At 44.9% G+C, this 16,617-nt stretch overlaps 1 protein-coding gene across 2 annotated transcripts in view; it reads left to right on the top strand.

Annotated features, from left to right (window-relative positions):
* Positions 1-2,126: 2,126 nt before the first annotated feature.
* Positions 2,127-16,617, top strand: part of LOC124235741 (ADP-dependent glucokinase) — a 28,816-nt gene continuing 14,325 nt past the window's right edge. For both annotated transcript variants that reach the window (XM_046654128.1, XM_046654127.1), the window contains exons 1-3: positions 2,127-2,402; positions 9,856-10,081; positions 13,551-13,613. In XM_046654128.1, the coding sequence (XP_046510084.1) occupies positions 2,170-2,402; positions 9,856-10,081; positions 13,551-13,613 (522 nt within the window). In that variant the 5' untranslated portion in view covers positions 2,127-2,169. The remainder of the gene's footprint in view (positions 2,403-9,855; positions 10,082-13,550; positions 13,614-16,617) is intronic.

The raw sequence follows: 16,617 nt of genomic DNA, 5'->3' as shown, positions 1-16,617 counted from the left end.
TTTGTATATAGGACACCTCCACAGCATGGCTTGATGAGCAGTGTGTAGGTCCATGCCCAGGATCGGAACCCATGAACCCCAGGCCACCAAAGCAGAGAGTGCAAACTTAAGCTCTACACCACCAGCTGGCTCCACCCATTTGGACTTTTACATGAGAAATGAACTTCCATTTTGTTCAAGCTGCTGTTGCTTTGTCTCTGTGTCTAAACCAAAAGTCTAGTATTGTGTATTTGAAAGTTGCTAAGAGAGTAGATCTTAAGAGTTCTCATTACAAGAAAAAGAATTTAACTATGTGAGGTGACGGATGTTAACTAAACTTATTGTAGCAGTCATTGCACAACATACACATACATCAAATCATTATGTTATACACCTGAAACTTGTGTAGTGTTACATGTCAATTATATCTCAATAAAACTAGAGGGAAAAAAGTTCTGGCAAGACTAGAAAGAAGCAGAAGAATTAGGTGCAAAGCGCTGGTAGTTCAGCAGCTCTGCTGGGAGTCAGAAGGGAGGCTCCCCACAGCTGTCTCTCTGCCCCACTTTGGGGTGGAGCACCTCCCTGCTCCTTGAAGCCAGTCTGCTCCATGGCCTTCCCAGAGTTCAGCTTCCTCTGCTCCCCCTAAAACTTTACCTTGGAAATATACTTAACTGGCCCTATTTTACCTTCAATCTTATGTGACCTTGCAGGTCCACAACCAAAACCAACCAGCTGCAGACTCTAGACTCCTGGTTCAAGTTTTCAGTAGAGAGAAATGGTCTCTGGACAGCCAGTAGATTCGCTGCTTTTGAGTTAGGTGCTGGTTCAGTCACTTCTGGAGAAACCCGCCGACTGGAGGCCATGAAAGGGAGCAGTTTCTCTGGGAACTGACTGACAAGTCTCCTTGAGGAGAGAGAAGGAACAGGCAACTCCACGGAAGACCGCTTCATGGCTCCACACAGAGCTCATTGGCTCCTTGCCTTCTTTCTTTTCTGTGGTAGCCCAAATCTCTTCCTGTTTGAACATCTCCTTTGAAAGAGATGCTATGGTCAGGTAGGCTGGGTGGGGTGAGCTAGGGGAGGGGAGATGACCAGGATGGGGAAATGCTGGTGAGGTGGAGCTAGAGGGAATAAAGCTTAACGCCTAAGATCAAAGCTAGGGAAATAAAGATTCACTGCCAAATCCAAAGGTCAGGGACAGAGTGGAAAATCCGACACAGAGCCAAGGTCAGGAGCCAGCAGAACTGGAAAAATGGAAACAGGCCAGAGAACAAGACCAGGCTGCTAAGACAGGCCTGACAGCAAGTCTAGCGTCACTGGCTCTCAACCTAGGCTCAAACACAGGAGGGTCACAAGGAAGACAGGACCTGCTGAGTTTAAGTCGTATCACCAAGGGAGAAGAGGAGAAACTAGGGTTTCTTAATCCAGGTTCATAACCTCCCTATGTTGTACACAGGATCGTGTGCATTTTTCTGAGATTGTTAAGGGAACAGCGCCACCAAAAGGGTCATTTTAAGGTTTGAATCTGGTCATCCAGAGATGACGAGCACTGCGGGCTCTTCTCAGTCTTGGCCTGAGCTTTGAGCGGCTGAAGGTCTCGGCCACCTTCCAAAGGGACAGAATTCCCCCATGGGCTCCCTGCAGCGCTGCTACGGTCTGAGCCGATTCCTCCGAGGAGCGCAGAGCCCCGCGCCTGAAGAAAGAGCTTAGTAAATGATGGAGAATGGGTACAACACAGGGGCTGAGGGACGGATTTAAAGAGGAGAGTGTGACGTGCTCCTCCGAGGAAATGCAGGCACAGCTCAACTAGGGACCGACTGGCTCAAAGATTAACATGAGGTTTGCCCGCTTCTTCATAACCCGTCTGTTTCGTTTTATTAGGAAAACAAACGTATCTCGCCCCTCTGTTTTGAGAAACGTCTGGGGTTCCGGGAAGGCGCGCAGCGCAGACACCAGCACCGCGCCTTTGTTCCGCCTCCTTCAAGACCGCGGCATCTCGCCCCCGGGCGCCGGGATTTGGAGCCAGGCAGATTTGGACTCCGCCCCTCCACGTCCCTCGCCCCGCCCCCCCCCCGGGGCCGTGCGCACAGGCGTGATGGGGCACGCGTGTTGACGTCGGCGCGCGCCGAACCCGGAAGCGGCGCGGGCCGGGAGCGGAGCCGGTCGGCGTAGCTGCCTCTCTGCTGTCCCCATGGCGCTGTGGCGCGGCTCCGTTTACGCAGGCTTCCTGGCGCTGGCGGTGGGCTGCGTCTTCTTGCTGGAGCCGCAGCTGCCGGGCTCGGCCTTGCGCTCGCTGTGGAGCTCGCTGCAGCTGGGGCCCGCGCCCGCGCCCCTGGGATCCGGCTCCCCTGAGGGCCGGCTGGCGGCCGCCTGGGACGCGCTCATCGTGCGGCCGGCCCGGCGCTGGCGCCGAGTGGCCGTGGGGTGAGTGCCTGCGGGGCCTGCGTCCCTGGGCCTCTCCAGGAGGTGCGGGCGCTCCGGGCCCCCGAGGGCTGCCCTGGCGGAAGTCGAGCGGCTTGGGAGCTGGGAGGTAGAGCCCGCGCGGACAAGGTTCCCCAGAAGTCCCCGGGCGGCCCCTCGGCGCTGGTGTCCACGCTGCTACCTTGGCGAGAAGCGTTGGACGTCTGGGATGAGCCCAGTTCTTCAGTGCTGCAGGGACTCAGCAGAATGCTTTTTCCTCTCGGCTGGCCCTGCGCCCTTCTCTCTTCTCCATAGGACCAGCCCCCTTTTCTCGTCTCCGTAGAACCAGCCTAACAGCCTCTTGCAAATCCCGCTCAGTCGGGCATCTTCGTGTTCGAGCCTCCTCCATCCCAATTTCAGCTCCTCTTGCTCCTCGGGTGACTGCTCTTTTGTGGTCAAAGGTGCTTGGTCTTACCCGTTTTGACGGCGCTCTTTCTCTCGCTTCTGAACTTCCTGAAGGAGTGGTCGCTGCCTTTAGCTCCCGACTTTCTTTCCGCCTCGTTTCCCCTTCTTTAACGCTGTAGTCTGGAGACCACCACCCTACTGAAATTCCTCTCTCAAAGGTCACTGGTGACTTGTTGATTTTCACATTCAACTGCGTTTTTTCAGTCTTCATTGTCAACTCTCTGCAGCCTTCCACGCCTGAACACGCCCTTCTTGAAATTCTTTTCTTCCCTGATTTCAGTGACACTGTGTAGTTGGGGTTCTCCTAAATCGCAGTGCCTCCTGTCTTTGTATTCCTCTCCTCCGGGAATGTAATTATTCCCTTTACACTAACTTTAGACCCTGTCTAAGTTCGACTTGCATGTCTTGCCATCACCTCACAAGCACCATACAAAAGCAGGCCTTCTACCGAGTAGTCTACTAGTTTCTGTGAGTGTTGGGGCCAGGAAGGGTAACGTAGAGCAAAGTTATCTGAAGATTAAATGAAAATAATCCATGTTATCTAGCATGGTGTCTACTTCAAAGAGCAGACACTAAATGTTAGCTAATATTTTTTATATCAGCACATTTATTGTTTCTTCACATGTGTCTCCTTTTACCTCTTCTTTCAAGTTCCGGCTCTTTAACTCACTTCCTTATCAGCTCCTTAATCGTCCTCCCTGGCTTTATGTGCATTCATTCAACAGATGCTGGTCAACTATATGGTATGTATCAGGTCTGTGCTAGGTTCTGAGAATACAGAGGTGGATGAAGCAAGGTCCCTGCCTCATTTGTGGGAAACAAATATCTTCATGATTGTATCAGTCTGCTTGAGCTAGCATAACAGAATACCACAGGTTGGAGGGCTTAAACAACAGAAATTTATTTTCTCACAGTTCTGGAGGCTAAGAGTCCAAGATGAAGGTGCTGGCAAGGTTGGTTTCTGGTGAGGCCTCTCTTCCTGATTTGCAGATGGCTGCCTTCTCACCGTGTACACGTGTTACCTTTCCTCTGTGCATGTGCCCTGCTGGTGCCGCATCCTCTTCTTATATGGACGGACACTAGGCCTAGTGGATTATGGCATCATGTAACCTTAATGACCTCCTTGAATAGTCCTTATCTCCAAATACAGTCACATGTGGGCTTAAGGCTTCAACATATGAATGGGGCGTGGGCACACTGCTGTCCATAACAGTTATGAAAAGAGCTTTGCTGAACTAGTGGTGAGAACAAGGTAGCCTTATGTCCCAAAGTAGGCTTACTAATTCTTCTCAGGATAAGGTTTCAGAAAACGCTCCATCTGAGAAGGTGACGTTCCATTTACTATTGCTACATCACGAATCATCCCAAAACTTAGCTTAAAACAGTGGTCATTTTATATCTCTTGTGATTCTGAGGTTCGATTGGGCTGGGCTAGGCAGTTCTCACCTGGGGTCTCGTGCAGTTTCTGTCGGGTGGTGGCTGGTACTGGAGTCATCTTAAGGGTTGATTGTGGCTGTCAGCTACAACCTCAGCTGTGGTTTTCTCCTGAATATGGCTTCTCTATGTAGCTGCTTAGCTTTCTCACAGTGGGGTGGCTGGTTTAGGAGATGGCCTGTCCCAACACAATGAGGCAGAAGCCTTAACACCTTTTATGACCTAACCTTAGACGCACATAGCATCACCTCTACCGTAGGCACAGGTGCAACTGGTTTTAAGGGGAGAGGACATAGAACACACCTTGATGAGGAGTGTTACTAGCATCGCATTGTAAAAAGAACATGTGGAATGGGACATCTTGTGGCCATCTTGGAAAGTATATCCTGCTACAGCGACTTGCATGGGATGGGCCAGGCGAGGCAATAGGATTTCTCCACAAGAAGGTGGGAGAATGTCTACCTAGGCAGAGAGAGCCAAATGTGAAAAAGCACATGGTTTGTTTGAGAGTAGCAAGTGGGCCCTGTGTTTAGAGCAAGGACTCTCTGTAGAGAGATGTCAAGGGCCTTTTATATCCTTGTTGAGAATAACTGGGGGGAATGTGAAAGGTGGATTTTGAGCAGTAGTTCTAACCTGACTGCTTCACGTCATTTTAGTGGGTAACAGACATCCATTGGTAACATTTCTCCTTACCCAAAGGGATTTTTAGCCTAAAGATGGGGATGTGCAAGGGGTAGGTAGGAGAAGGTGCAGTACTTGTACCAGAATCTCATTTGGGGTGTGTGTTGTAGTTTCACCTTTAGGAGAACACACACGCACACACATACACATATATATATATTCACTCACACGCTCACTCAAAACACATTTAATGTGATTCATAAGGAGGAAAGTCTTGAGACCCTACACTGGTTAAGAGGCCATAGAGCCTTTTCTTGTTTGGCAATGGTGCTAAACAGGAGAGATTTGTTAACAGGTTGGCTGTGGTAAAGAGGGGCAGTCAAAAATGACAGATTTTTGGGGCCAGCCCAGTGTCGTAGTGGTTGAGTTCTGCACACTCTGGTTTGGCAGACTGGGTTCGTGGGTTTGGATCCCAGGTGTGGACCTACACCACTTGTCAAGCCATGCTGTGGCAGCAACCCACATACAAAATAGAGGAAGATTGGCACAGATGTTAGCTCAGGGCTAGTTTTCCTCAAGCAGGGGTGGGGTGGGGGAGATTGGCAACAGATTTTAGCTCAGAGCAAATCTTCCTCACCAAAAAGAAAAATGACAGGTTTTTAGTATTGGGTATCTTTATAACCACTGTACATAGGCAGAAACAGATATTGTCATCCAGTTTTCACAGATGAGTAAACTGAGTTGATTTGCCCACGATCACACAGCTCTCAATGCCAGAGATGCAGCTTAAGCCTATTCCTGGCTCCATGTTCATACTACGTTGTTGCCATTAAGAGAGATTAAGAAAAAGGAACAAGTTTGTGGTGGAAGGTGACCAGTTTGATTTCAGAGGAGGGGAAATGTACATCCTTGTGGGATTTTAAATGAAGCTGAGCTATCAGCTGCTGACAAGGAGAGGCTGGAGTTTAGGAGCATAGTGAGGAGTAGGGTTACATTCTTTGGAGATGCCAGCGCTTAGGCTGAAGCCAGAGACTGGATAGCATCTCACAGGAAGAGGAGAAGAGAGGAAGGTAAATGGCCAAGGTGGAATTCAGGGAGGCGCTGGCATGTAAGGCGCTGGTGGAGAAGGACCAGAGAAATGAAGGCCAGCAGGAGTTTCAAGAAGATGGTCAGTGGCAAGCCCACTACCACATCTTTCTAAAATGTATGCTGCCTCCCCTGTTTCAAAATGGGACCCTGGTGCCTAAGGCTCATGGGGCGAATGATGAACCCCTCGTCCTAGCATTTGTTCCCCCATACCTGGCTTCACCCTGACCTTTGAAACCTATCTTGTCCCTCTCCCTTGTTCCAACTCTCCATTCTGACTAGAGTGTCATTCTTACTGTGTCCAGACACAAGGTTAATCCCTCATCCACATCTTTGCTTGTTTGCGTTCCCTGCGTGGGCTTCAGTATCAAATAAATCTGGGTTTGAATTTAGGCTTCTCCAGTCACGGCCTTTGGAATGTTAATTAACCTCCAGCCTCACTTTTCTTAGCCCAAAGCAGTGATGACAACTTCTCTATCTTATGCCATGTTGCAGATTGGTGTGGTCTATCTGAGAAGACTTGCCTTCTTTCTCTGTCTTAGAGCACTGTGCGGGGTTCAGCCCAGGGACTGCTGCCCTACTCTTTTGGATTTCTCTTCTCTACAGTTCTGTATCTTATATGATTATGATTAGCTCTTATAATATGTCAGGTATAGTGTTGAAGCCAGGAAGAACATTGGGAAACATTTTACAGATGATGAAACAGAAGGGAGGTGGTAAGACCACCATCCTCACCTTTAAGGAACTTACAGTCTAGAAGTGGGGCCTGTCCCTGCCCCCAAATTCTCTGATAACAGGCCAGGAAGCCCAGACTCCCAGCACCCTCTCTCTTAGCCCCTACAGTCCCTTGTTTGGGCATTCAGCATCTGTTGCCTATCTTTATTTTCCTCTTGTTTCATCTGTGACTTTGTTTTCTCCAAACTCACATTGTAATCTTTTATGCATGTCTTACTGAAGTGTGAAATTCTGCCTCAGTGTCAAATGAGCATAATTTCTGTCTTCTGGTTCTTTTGCTCCCTCCCTCCTTTTATTTCCTCTGATAATAAAGCACTTTAGGCAGTGCACTTGTTTACATTTTAATATGCTGTTGAATTGAGGTAAGTGCAGAGAAAGATTCTTGCTCTGGTTAAAGTATTATAAAATACAACTAGAAAGCACGTGTAGAAGTACTTAGCTTGGTATCTGGCACATAGTAGATGTTCAGTGATCTTTTCATTATAAAAAGCTACTAAATAAAATTTTTTCCTCTGAAGGTTGTTTTTTCTTCTAGTATTCATGACATGATTAGCTAGAGGATGGAAAATGTTCCTGTGGTAGTTACATTTGTTTAACTCAAAGTTAGTTCCCTTGTATTTTGTCTGTGTTGCAAAATATACTGAACATTGTTCCTTTCAGTTTTATTTCTTTGTAATTTTTGCAAACAACTTCATTCTCGTCTTTAAAGAATCAAACTCTACGTAAGGTTTCAACAGAACTAGATATGGAGGCAATGTGTTTATTGAACTCACTTTTATTTCCAAATATCGTTATCCCTCAGTGTCTGAACTTTTGCCGTCTAGACTCAGGACCCAAATCCATTTGGAAGCATTTTCTAGATAGGGCTGTTTGGTGGAAATAGTATCCCTCACTATGCAAACTCTCCCTGTCTGAAACTTGGAAACCTCCTGGAGTCTGGGAGCTGGGGATACCTATGTTCCTAGGAAGATTCTGCCCTTCAGACATCTGATGTTGGTGTTCAGTAAAAATAAAGGACACTCTCTATGAGGTGGAATTGAGACCAGTCTACAGAGTGTGTTTGGTTTATTGTCATGTAAGGCTGTGAAAGGAATGTGTTTTAAACATACCGTTCAGCACCTGCCACACTCATGTCCACGTGCTTTATGTACTGAAAAGCATACTTAGGCCTTTCCAGTTGACAGAGTAATTATATGCATCTTTGATTTTAAAAGCATAAGAAAATTTGAGTATTTAAATACCATTTGCTAAGCAAAAATCTTTTCAAAAACATGGAATCCATAGGGGAAGAATTAGTAAAAGAAATCTTTATGATGAGGATGCATCAGTTTGTGTCAGGAGGAATATGTCTCTTCCTTGCCCTTGTAAATCTTCCTTGAGTGATGTAAATTATATCTAGCCTACATACAAACCTTTTAAAAATTATTTGTTAAGTTATAAAAGTAATACATGCTTATAAAACTTAGAAATATATCTAGTGAAAAATAAAATTTCCCTCCCTTACCCCAATCTCATTGCTCTTCTTAGAGTTTGCCACCATTAATGATTTAGTGTGTTCACTTCCATAGCAAGAGATTTCTAAAGGAATGTGGAATCTAGAAAACAAAACAAATGAACAAATAAAATAAAAAGGCTCCTGGATACAGGAAACTGGTGGTTATGGGCCGGAAGAGTATGGGGACAGGTGAAGGGGATTAAGAGGTACAGACTTTGAGTTCTAAAATTAATAAGCCATTGGGATGTAACGTACAGCCTAGGGAACGTAGTCAATAATATTGTAATAACTTTGGTGACAAATGGTAACTAGACTTAATCACAGTATCATTTCATAATGTATATAAATATTGAATCACTATGATGGAGACCTGAAACTAATAGGATATTGTACGTCAATTATACTTCAATAAAAAAAGTAAAGATAAAAACCAAGTGATTTTTTTAAAAAAAGATTTTTAAAGGAGACTAGAAGGGAAGCATTGTAGCTATATATTTTACACTAAAATTCAAACCATTGGGCCTTCTCTGTTGATGAGTTTACCTTCTACTTTCAAGCTGCTGAGAATTAACCCAGAAGCCCAGCCACCCTTAGCATCAGGAGCTGGCTTGGTTGGCCTGCTGTGAGCTTTCCTCTTCTCCGAGACTGGGAGCTGCATATGTGGTCATCCAGCCCCACTGGCAAGAATGACTTCCCCAATAGGCAGAGGCAGGAATGAAGGTGATTGTGGCAGGAAGACGTCATCCAGCTACCCAGATTATTTTGCCCTTCTCCTTTAAGGAATGATTTTTAGTGAAGAAACACTGAAAATATAAGCCAGAACTTTTGCATGCACACATGGGAGAAGCCGTGCCAGACAACCTTAAAGCTTGGTAATTTCGGTAGAAGAGCCACCCAGGTGACGCAGCCCTGGCTTCCTACAGTCCTTTAAAGTTCCTGGGGCGGTCCAGTGAACACCTGCCAAGTGATGAGTTGTTACAAGGCTGCAGGTGTGCTTAAGTCTTTGCGACACTCCTCACCCCTAGGAGTTTCAGCTGGGGGTGCGACATTTAAGTATTTAGTGTATCTTACCACCATCCTAATGGGTCTGGAGGGAAGGTATCTGATATTTGGCTTTTGACCAAAACTTATATTTTGCTTACTCTGCACCAAGCAGTGTTCCTAAGCATATGTTAACTTATTTACTCTTCACAACAGCTCTATGAGTTAAATACCCAAATTACACCATTTTACAGATGAGGAAACTGAAACAGAAACAGAAATTAAAGTGGCTCACCCAAGCCACACACCCAGTGTGAATGCAGACAGTTTGGCTCTGCCAGCATTTTCTCGGAAATGCTATAGTTGTGTTTTCATGATAGCTTTGTTCTGAAATGCTGAGCGCTTCTCTCTTTGTAATTAGTATAAAAGTTTGCCAAACTACTGAAGAGTCCAGTGTTCTGATCCTAAGACATACATCCAGATAAAGTAATCTTCCTTCTGCCATATGCTGTTTACTTTCTAGTTCAGGCTTCAGAGCCACTTCATCTGTTTTCCTGTTTGGATCCAGTTCTCAGAAAGGTTTCCCTGTTGTTAAATGCACAGTAGCTGTCCCCATGCTCCTGCTTTCTTTCACACTGTCCCTTCCCTCCTTCCTTGCAGAGTCAATGCATGTGTGGATGTAGTGCTCTCAGGGGTGAAGCTCTTGCAGGCACTTGGCCTGAATCCTGGGCATGGGAAAGATCACAGCGTTCTGCATTCAAGGAATGATCTGGAAGAAACCTTCATTCACTTCATGGGGAAGGGAGCAGCTGCTGAGCGCTTCTTCAGCGATAAGGAAACTTTCCATGACATTGCCCGGATTGCATCGGAGTTCCCAGGAGCCCAGGTCTGTTCCGTCCACCAGTAGTAAACTAAGATAGGATGGGAAAAGATACCTTTTTGTATGGTTCCTAGAAGCTACCAAGCAACTTTTTCCTCAATTTGGTCCAAGAGGGTGATTGTTGGGAATCCAGTTCTGCAGTGTTTTCTTTTTTTATAAAACTGTGTATCCGACCTTCCATTAACTCTGCTGTTTCTACTCAGTTCAACTCAGCCAACATTTATGAAGTATATTTACTAAAATTTTGGTTCTGGTTCCTCCGTTAAGTTGTTCTTTTTTCATGTTACCCAAGTTTAAGGTAGGAAAGTTATCTACTCCTAACTTGTTTGGGGATTGCTTGTGGCTGATCACTGGCAGTAATCGTAACACGGCTCAGACCCTCCTCAGGAGGAGAACAAGGCCAAACCAACAGAGAACTAGTTCTTGCCTTTGCCTGGGAAAGGGAGCTGGGTCCTCGCCTATGCTCTCTGCTGATCCAGAGCAAGGTTTCTCAACTCCAGCATTATTGACGTTTTGGGCTAGATAATTCTTTGTCATGGGGGCTGTCCTGCACCTTGTAAGATGTTTGGCAGTGTCTCTGTCCTCTATCCACTAGGTGACAGTAGCACTCCACCTCTTCTCCAATTGTGACAGTTAAAAATGTCTCCAGACAGGGGCCAGCCTGGTGGCACAGAGGTTAAGCACACACATTCCGCTTTGGCGGCCCGGGATTCGCCGGTTCGGATCCCAGGTGCGGACATGGCACCGCTTGGCAAGCCATGCTGTGGCAGGTGTCCCACATATAAAGTGGAGGAAGATGGGCATGGTTGTGCGCTCAAGGACAGTCTTCCTCAGCAAAAAGAGGAGGATTGGCAGCAGATGTTAGCTCAGGGCTAATCTTCCTCAAAAAAAAAAAGTCTCCAGACATGGTCAGATGTTTCCATGGTCAGATGTTTCCAGGGTGTGGGAAAGGAGGGATGCCAAATCACCCCTGCCTGATAACCGCTGTCTAGATTGGCGATTCTCAGACCGGACACAGATCAGAATCACCTGGAGGGGTATTGAAACACAGATTCCTGGGCCCCACTCCCAGAGTTTCTGAGTCAGTATACGTTGGATTGGACCCAAGAATTTACCCTTCCAGCAGGTTTCCTGGTTATATTGATGCTGTTGTTCTGAGTACCTTAGTTTGAGAACCACTGGTCTACAGGGTAGACCCTCTCAGAGAGAGAACTTAGGGGTCCTCAGGCCCACCTGGTGATCGTAAACAAAACCCTCGGGCCTGCGTGGTCCAACATTTCCTCGAGGCTCCATGGAGTAACAGAGACCCACCTGCGGCTCTTGCCCTCAGCCTAGCACACCCTCTGCTCCACATGCCCTCACGCCTCATGAGGCCGAGTTTTGATGGTTTGTTTAAGCATCTCTCCACCTCGCCCCATCCCACCCCCAATTCTTCTTACTCACCTAAAGTCTTCCTTTGGCTAATCATCCCATTCTGGGTGTGGTTCTCACTAGGGAAGCTTTCAATGCCACTTTTAATTGGTACCTTTCACAAGCCATTCTTTATGACTGCTTTTATTTTGATAACCTTTAAGATTTTAAAGGTTTTTTTCCTTTGAAGCTGCCCATTTGAACATTAGAAATGGGCACAGGCATTACCCAGCTGAGTTTCTAAAGAAAAGAGCAATCTGTTGAAATTTCAGTTATGATCATTTTGACAGCTGAGCTCAGTAAGATTCTGGTCTCTTATGAAAGAATCTTGGTACTTCTAACATGGTAAATCTACTGCTTAAAAGTCTTTGTGATCGTGGTAGTTAAACCACCAATTTGATTTTTATTCTGTTCTCTTCTGCCTTGATCTTGCCTTTTGTTTCATAATGCAAAAAAAAAAAATTCTACAGAAATTTTTCTAGCTTTTAGATCATCTGAATTATTTCTTAATATTATAAAACCTAAAAAGTGTTATTTATCTTCCGCTAGGGTAACACTTCATTTGGTGACGTTTCGAACTCTTTTTAACTATAAGGCAGATTGACTGATAAACAGCAGTTAATAACTATTACATGAAAACTGTAAAATTCACTGCATAGACTCTTAATACTTCCCCCAAGATTTTTAGTAAATTCTTCTAGCCATCACAGTTAGATAAGTTAAATATGAAGTTAAGGCTGGCATGTTAAAAGGCCAAATTTCAGCCTATGTATCACAAAGTCTTCAATTTATCTATAGGAAGCTGTTACTGTCCCACCTGAATCCTGTAATTGGTCGACACAAACCTTGGGGTGAAAGTGATGTCGAGCATCTAGAATTATTGATTTAGTCTGTGCCTGCGTCGGGCTGAGGACTAGGAAGGTGAGGTGGGAGCATTCCACCCAGCAAGCCTGTTGATGATGCTTGTTCAGAACGACTTCAACATCGTCTCCTACTTGTCAGGTTTCCAAAGCACGTGAATCCATCCTTAGTCAGCAAGAAGGAAGGCTAGCCTTCGATCGCCTGCCTCCTGCTGTAGGTCCTCAGCGGACAGATGTGGCGTTTAGGAGGGAACATTGTCCTCTATTAGGGCCCATTACCTTTAGAATTTACTCCTAGTGAAGCCTTTATATTTCCTACTGCATCTGTGTGTTTCTTCCTTTCTCAAAATTTAGCAACAAAAGTTTACCAAGCACTTATTGTAAGAAGAAGACAGTTCCTGAGGAGCTAGACATGTCCCCAGGTGATAACAGCCTAAGTGGACAAGGGCTGCAGTAGAGGATTGTTCAGGATATAGGGGTAGCGAGGGCTCTGTGATCCTGTCTGGGAGGGGCTGGTGGAGGCTGAGGGGCAGTGGGGAAAGGGGAACGGAAGGCATTGCAGAAGAGGTGACACTGCAGCTGGTTCCTGAGAAGTGATCAGGGACTTGACAATGTATGAGAAGGGGCAGGCGCCCTAATCAAAGGAAACAGTGTGCTAAAGGCGCAGACGGAGAGGAAGGCCGACTTGGAGAGCTGCAGGTGTGGTGTGGAAGGGACGTTCTGGAGGTGAAGGGAGAAAGGAAAGCAGGGGGTGGATAAAGAAGCCTGTGTGGCCCACTTAAGAGTGGACTGCGGTTCATTATATGCCTATTCAGTGATTTTCAGGAGGAGAGTGACAATCATATACTCATTTTAGAAGGATTACAATGTAGAAGATGAGCTCTCTCCACACTTTTCATGTTTCTTTTATCTGTTCTGGCTGCCTGTAAGCTCAAGGCCAAATTTGATCTATGGTCAAGGCAATTATACTAATTTTCATGGTTAACATATTTGTTTTCTTCACCTTTCCTTGTAACTCATTGTCTACTAACCTATGGGGTTAATGTTTTTATTAACCTGATCTGTGTGTCCTTGTTGTAAAGTCGTCTCAAAATTTTTTTGAAAAAAAATGGACTAGAAATTAATTCAATAAATTAAAACATTATTAAGCTTGGGTCACAGAGTTAAGCTAAAATACTGTCTGATAACCTTGACCTGTCTTACAGCACTATGTAGGAGGAAATGCAGCTTTGATTGGACAGAAACTTGCAGCCAACTCAGATTTAAAGGTAGGTTAAATTCCCAGACTAAAACCTTTGCCTTTCACTAGTGTTCCAGTAATTTTAAGAGCAAGAATGAATGTCTGTTCCTCGATACAACTTGTAGACCACCTACTATGTGCCAGAAGCTGGGCCTCTTGTTAGGAGGCAGTATAGTAGTAGTAGGAGAGGAGCAGTAGCTGATGCTTTCTGAGTGCTTACTATGTGCCTGACAGTGTCTTTCATGCTTTATATAGATTATCTCACTTAATCCTTGCAACAGCCTGTAAGTTGGTACTGTTATTGCCTTGCTTTCCACATGAAGCTTGAGGTGTAGAGAGGTTCACAGCTAATAGGAAATGGAACTGTTCTAACCTAGGAGCCTAGAGTCCGTGTTCTTAAGTACTGTGTCATGTAATGGTTGAGAGCATGTGGGCTCTGGAGTCAGTACCTGAGACTGGGGATTGTACAGTGATGAGAGAAAACGTAGTTGGCTGGACTGTTGAGCCTGGATCCAGGGTGTTGGAAAGTGAAGGCCACCAGATGGGGGTCAGTAGGGAAGTGTCTTCAAGTCTTAAACCATTTGGTTTAAGTAGAATTAAAAATTACTGCTGTATTCAGAATAACATCTGAGTAAGAAGGTTCTTTTGCTACAAGTAGAATAGATCTGAGAGGGGAGGCCAGCAAGGAGGCTAATGCTGTTGTCCTGCTGTAAAATGACTAAGGTTTGGATTAGAGCAGCCAGAAGAAGAGAAACGTATCTATCTAAACATATCTGCTAAAATGGAGTCACTTAAATGCTAGACAATACGTGGGGACAAAGAAGATAAATTTCACAAAGATGATTCTGGAGTAAATGAACTTGAGAAGTGCAGAATAGATGTGGCTACTGACAATAGAGAAAGGGAACCATAAACAATCCTCTATTTTGGGGGAACCAGCCTGCAAATAGAAATATGGGTCAGGGGTGCAGAATCAAAAGCCCAGAGATGGACCCGGAAATCCTGATAGAGGATCAGCTGTTTGAGGGGAAAAAATTCGTGGAGCTACACTATACACCAAGAGATGGATATGCTTAAATGTGGAGAGGATACTAAAGTTTGAACATTCACATGTTAGTAAGAAATAGCATTCTCATAAAATGTTAGGGTGGAAAATACAGATTTTTTTTTTGCAGTCATTGTCGTTATAGATAGTAATTAACTCCCAGATAGAGAAGATTAGGAATTCCAGGACTGACCTTCAGAAACGTTACCAGTTAATGGATAGAAGAGAAGAAAAGATCAATCATAAGCTCATTGGAGAGAGCCCTTCCCCTCAGAATCCTGGGTGTTTGTGTGGGTCCCTAAAAGGCCACTCTTCTGACCCTGAGAAGTAATTCTGGCCTTTGGGAGGATGACACCCTGGTAGACCTGAGTGAGTATAAGATTAGCCTTTCAAAACTGACCTACCCTGGGACCAACATTTGCTGTCAGTCTTTGGAGAAGCTGGGCCTGGGACCAGTCCCATGGGAAAGCATTCTGATGAAACGAGCCTGGCCTTGATGATAGGAGCTTGAGGAAGGAAAGGGATATCTGTTACTCAATCCTCACAACACTCTAATGAAGTAAGATATTATCACCCTTTTGAAGATAAGAAAAGAGTTCCAGAGAGGTTAAGTAATGTGTTAAGAGGGTCATCTGGCCAGTCAATGATGGAGTGAAGATTCAAACACCAGGCTCTGCCATGATTGCACCACGCTGTGCTGCTCTGAGAGAGATTCAGTTTAACTGGCTGAATGCTTCTCAGCATGGACCAAGTGATCATCTGAGAATGACTAGAGATTAAGGACTAGGTATTTTCCAAAGGTAATAATAATAGCTAACACTTAGATGGTTCTTACTATATGCCAGGCACTGTGTTAAGTCCTTTACATACATACTAACTCATTGAATTCTCACAGTCCCCCATAAGGGAAGTCCTATTATTATCCCCATTTCGTAGATAAGAAAAATGAGGCGTGGAGAAGTTACAGCTGTTGCAGGTCACATATGTAGTAAGGAGTAGAGCTGAGATTTAAATCCAAGTAGTGTAGCCCCGGTCCATACTCTTGTTCTTGAGGAAGACTGGCCCTGAGCTAACGTCTGTGCCAGTCTTCCTCTATTTTGTGTGTGGGATGCTGCCACAACATGGCTTGAGGAGTAGTGTGTAGGTCTGCGCCTGGGATCTGAACCTGCAAACCCCGGGCCGCCAAAGCGGAATGCAAGAACTTAACTGCCACACCACTGGGCCAACCCCCAGAGTCCATAGTCTTACTGATGAAGCTATATTTTGTCTCAGAAACAGACCCGGGTAAATATAGCAAAGGCAGATTTAGTGGAATGGTGAAATAGAAGCCAGATTGAAGGGGAGGGGAGCAATGTCTTTACAAAATATATTTGTGGAACTTAGCCAAGAATTAGGAGTAGATGTTGGATTTTGTCAAATGCTGCTCCTGCATCTATTGAGATGATTGTATGGTTTTTGTTTTTTAGTTTGGTACCTCGTAATGACATTGTGTTTTCAAATGTTAAATCAACCCTGCTTCTGTGGGATAAACTCACTAGCTTCTGATGTATTATCTTTTTTAAGTATCGTTGGATTCAGTTTACTGAAATCTTGTTTAAATTTCCACGAGGGATATTGGTCTGTATTTTTCTTTTCTTCTAAGTCTGTCTGGTTTGGGTATCAGGATAACACTGACCTTATAGAATGAGTTGGTAATATTTCAATTTTTTTAAAACACAGTTTGTGTAGAATTGATGTTTTACCTTCCTTAAATGTTTGTAGAATTCACTAGTGAAGCCCTCTAGACCTGGAGTTATTGATGTGGAAAGATTTTTACTGACAACTTTGGTTTCTTTGATATAGAGAAATTCAGATTTTCCATTTCTTGACTGAACTCTGGTAGTTTTATCTTTCAAGGAATTTGTCCATTTCATCTAAGTTGTTGAAATAAGTTGGCATAAAATTAACGATAATATTTCCCTGTCCCTTTAAGGTCTGTAGTGGTGTT

This window comes from Equus quagga, chromosome 2 (genome assembly GCF_021613505.1).
Source record: "Equus quagga isolate Etosha38 chromosome 2, UCLA_HA_Equagga_1.0, whole genome shotgun sequence".
Classification (NCBI taxonomy): Eukaryota; Metazoa; Chordata; class Mammalia; order Perissodactyla; family Equidae; genus Equus; species Equus quagga.
The sequence above is the reverse complement of the archived record's forward strand: the minus strand, read 5'-3'. Positions and strand labels throughout refer to the sequence as shown.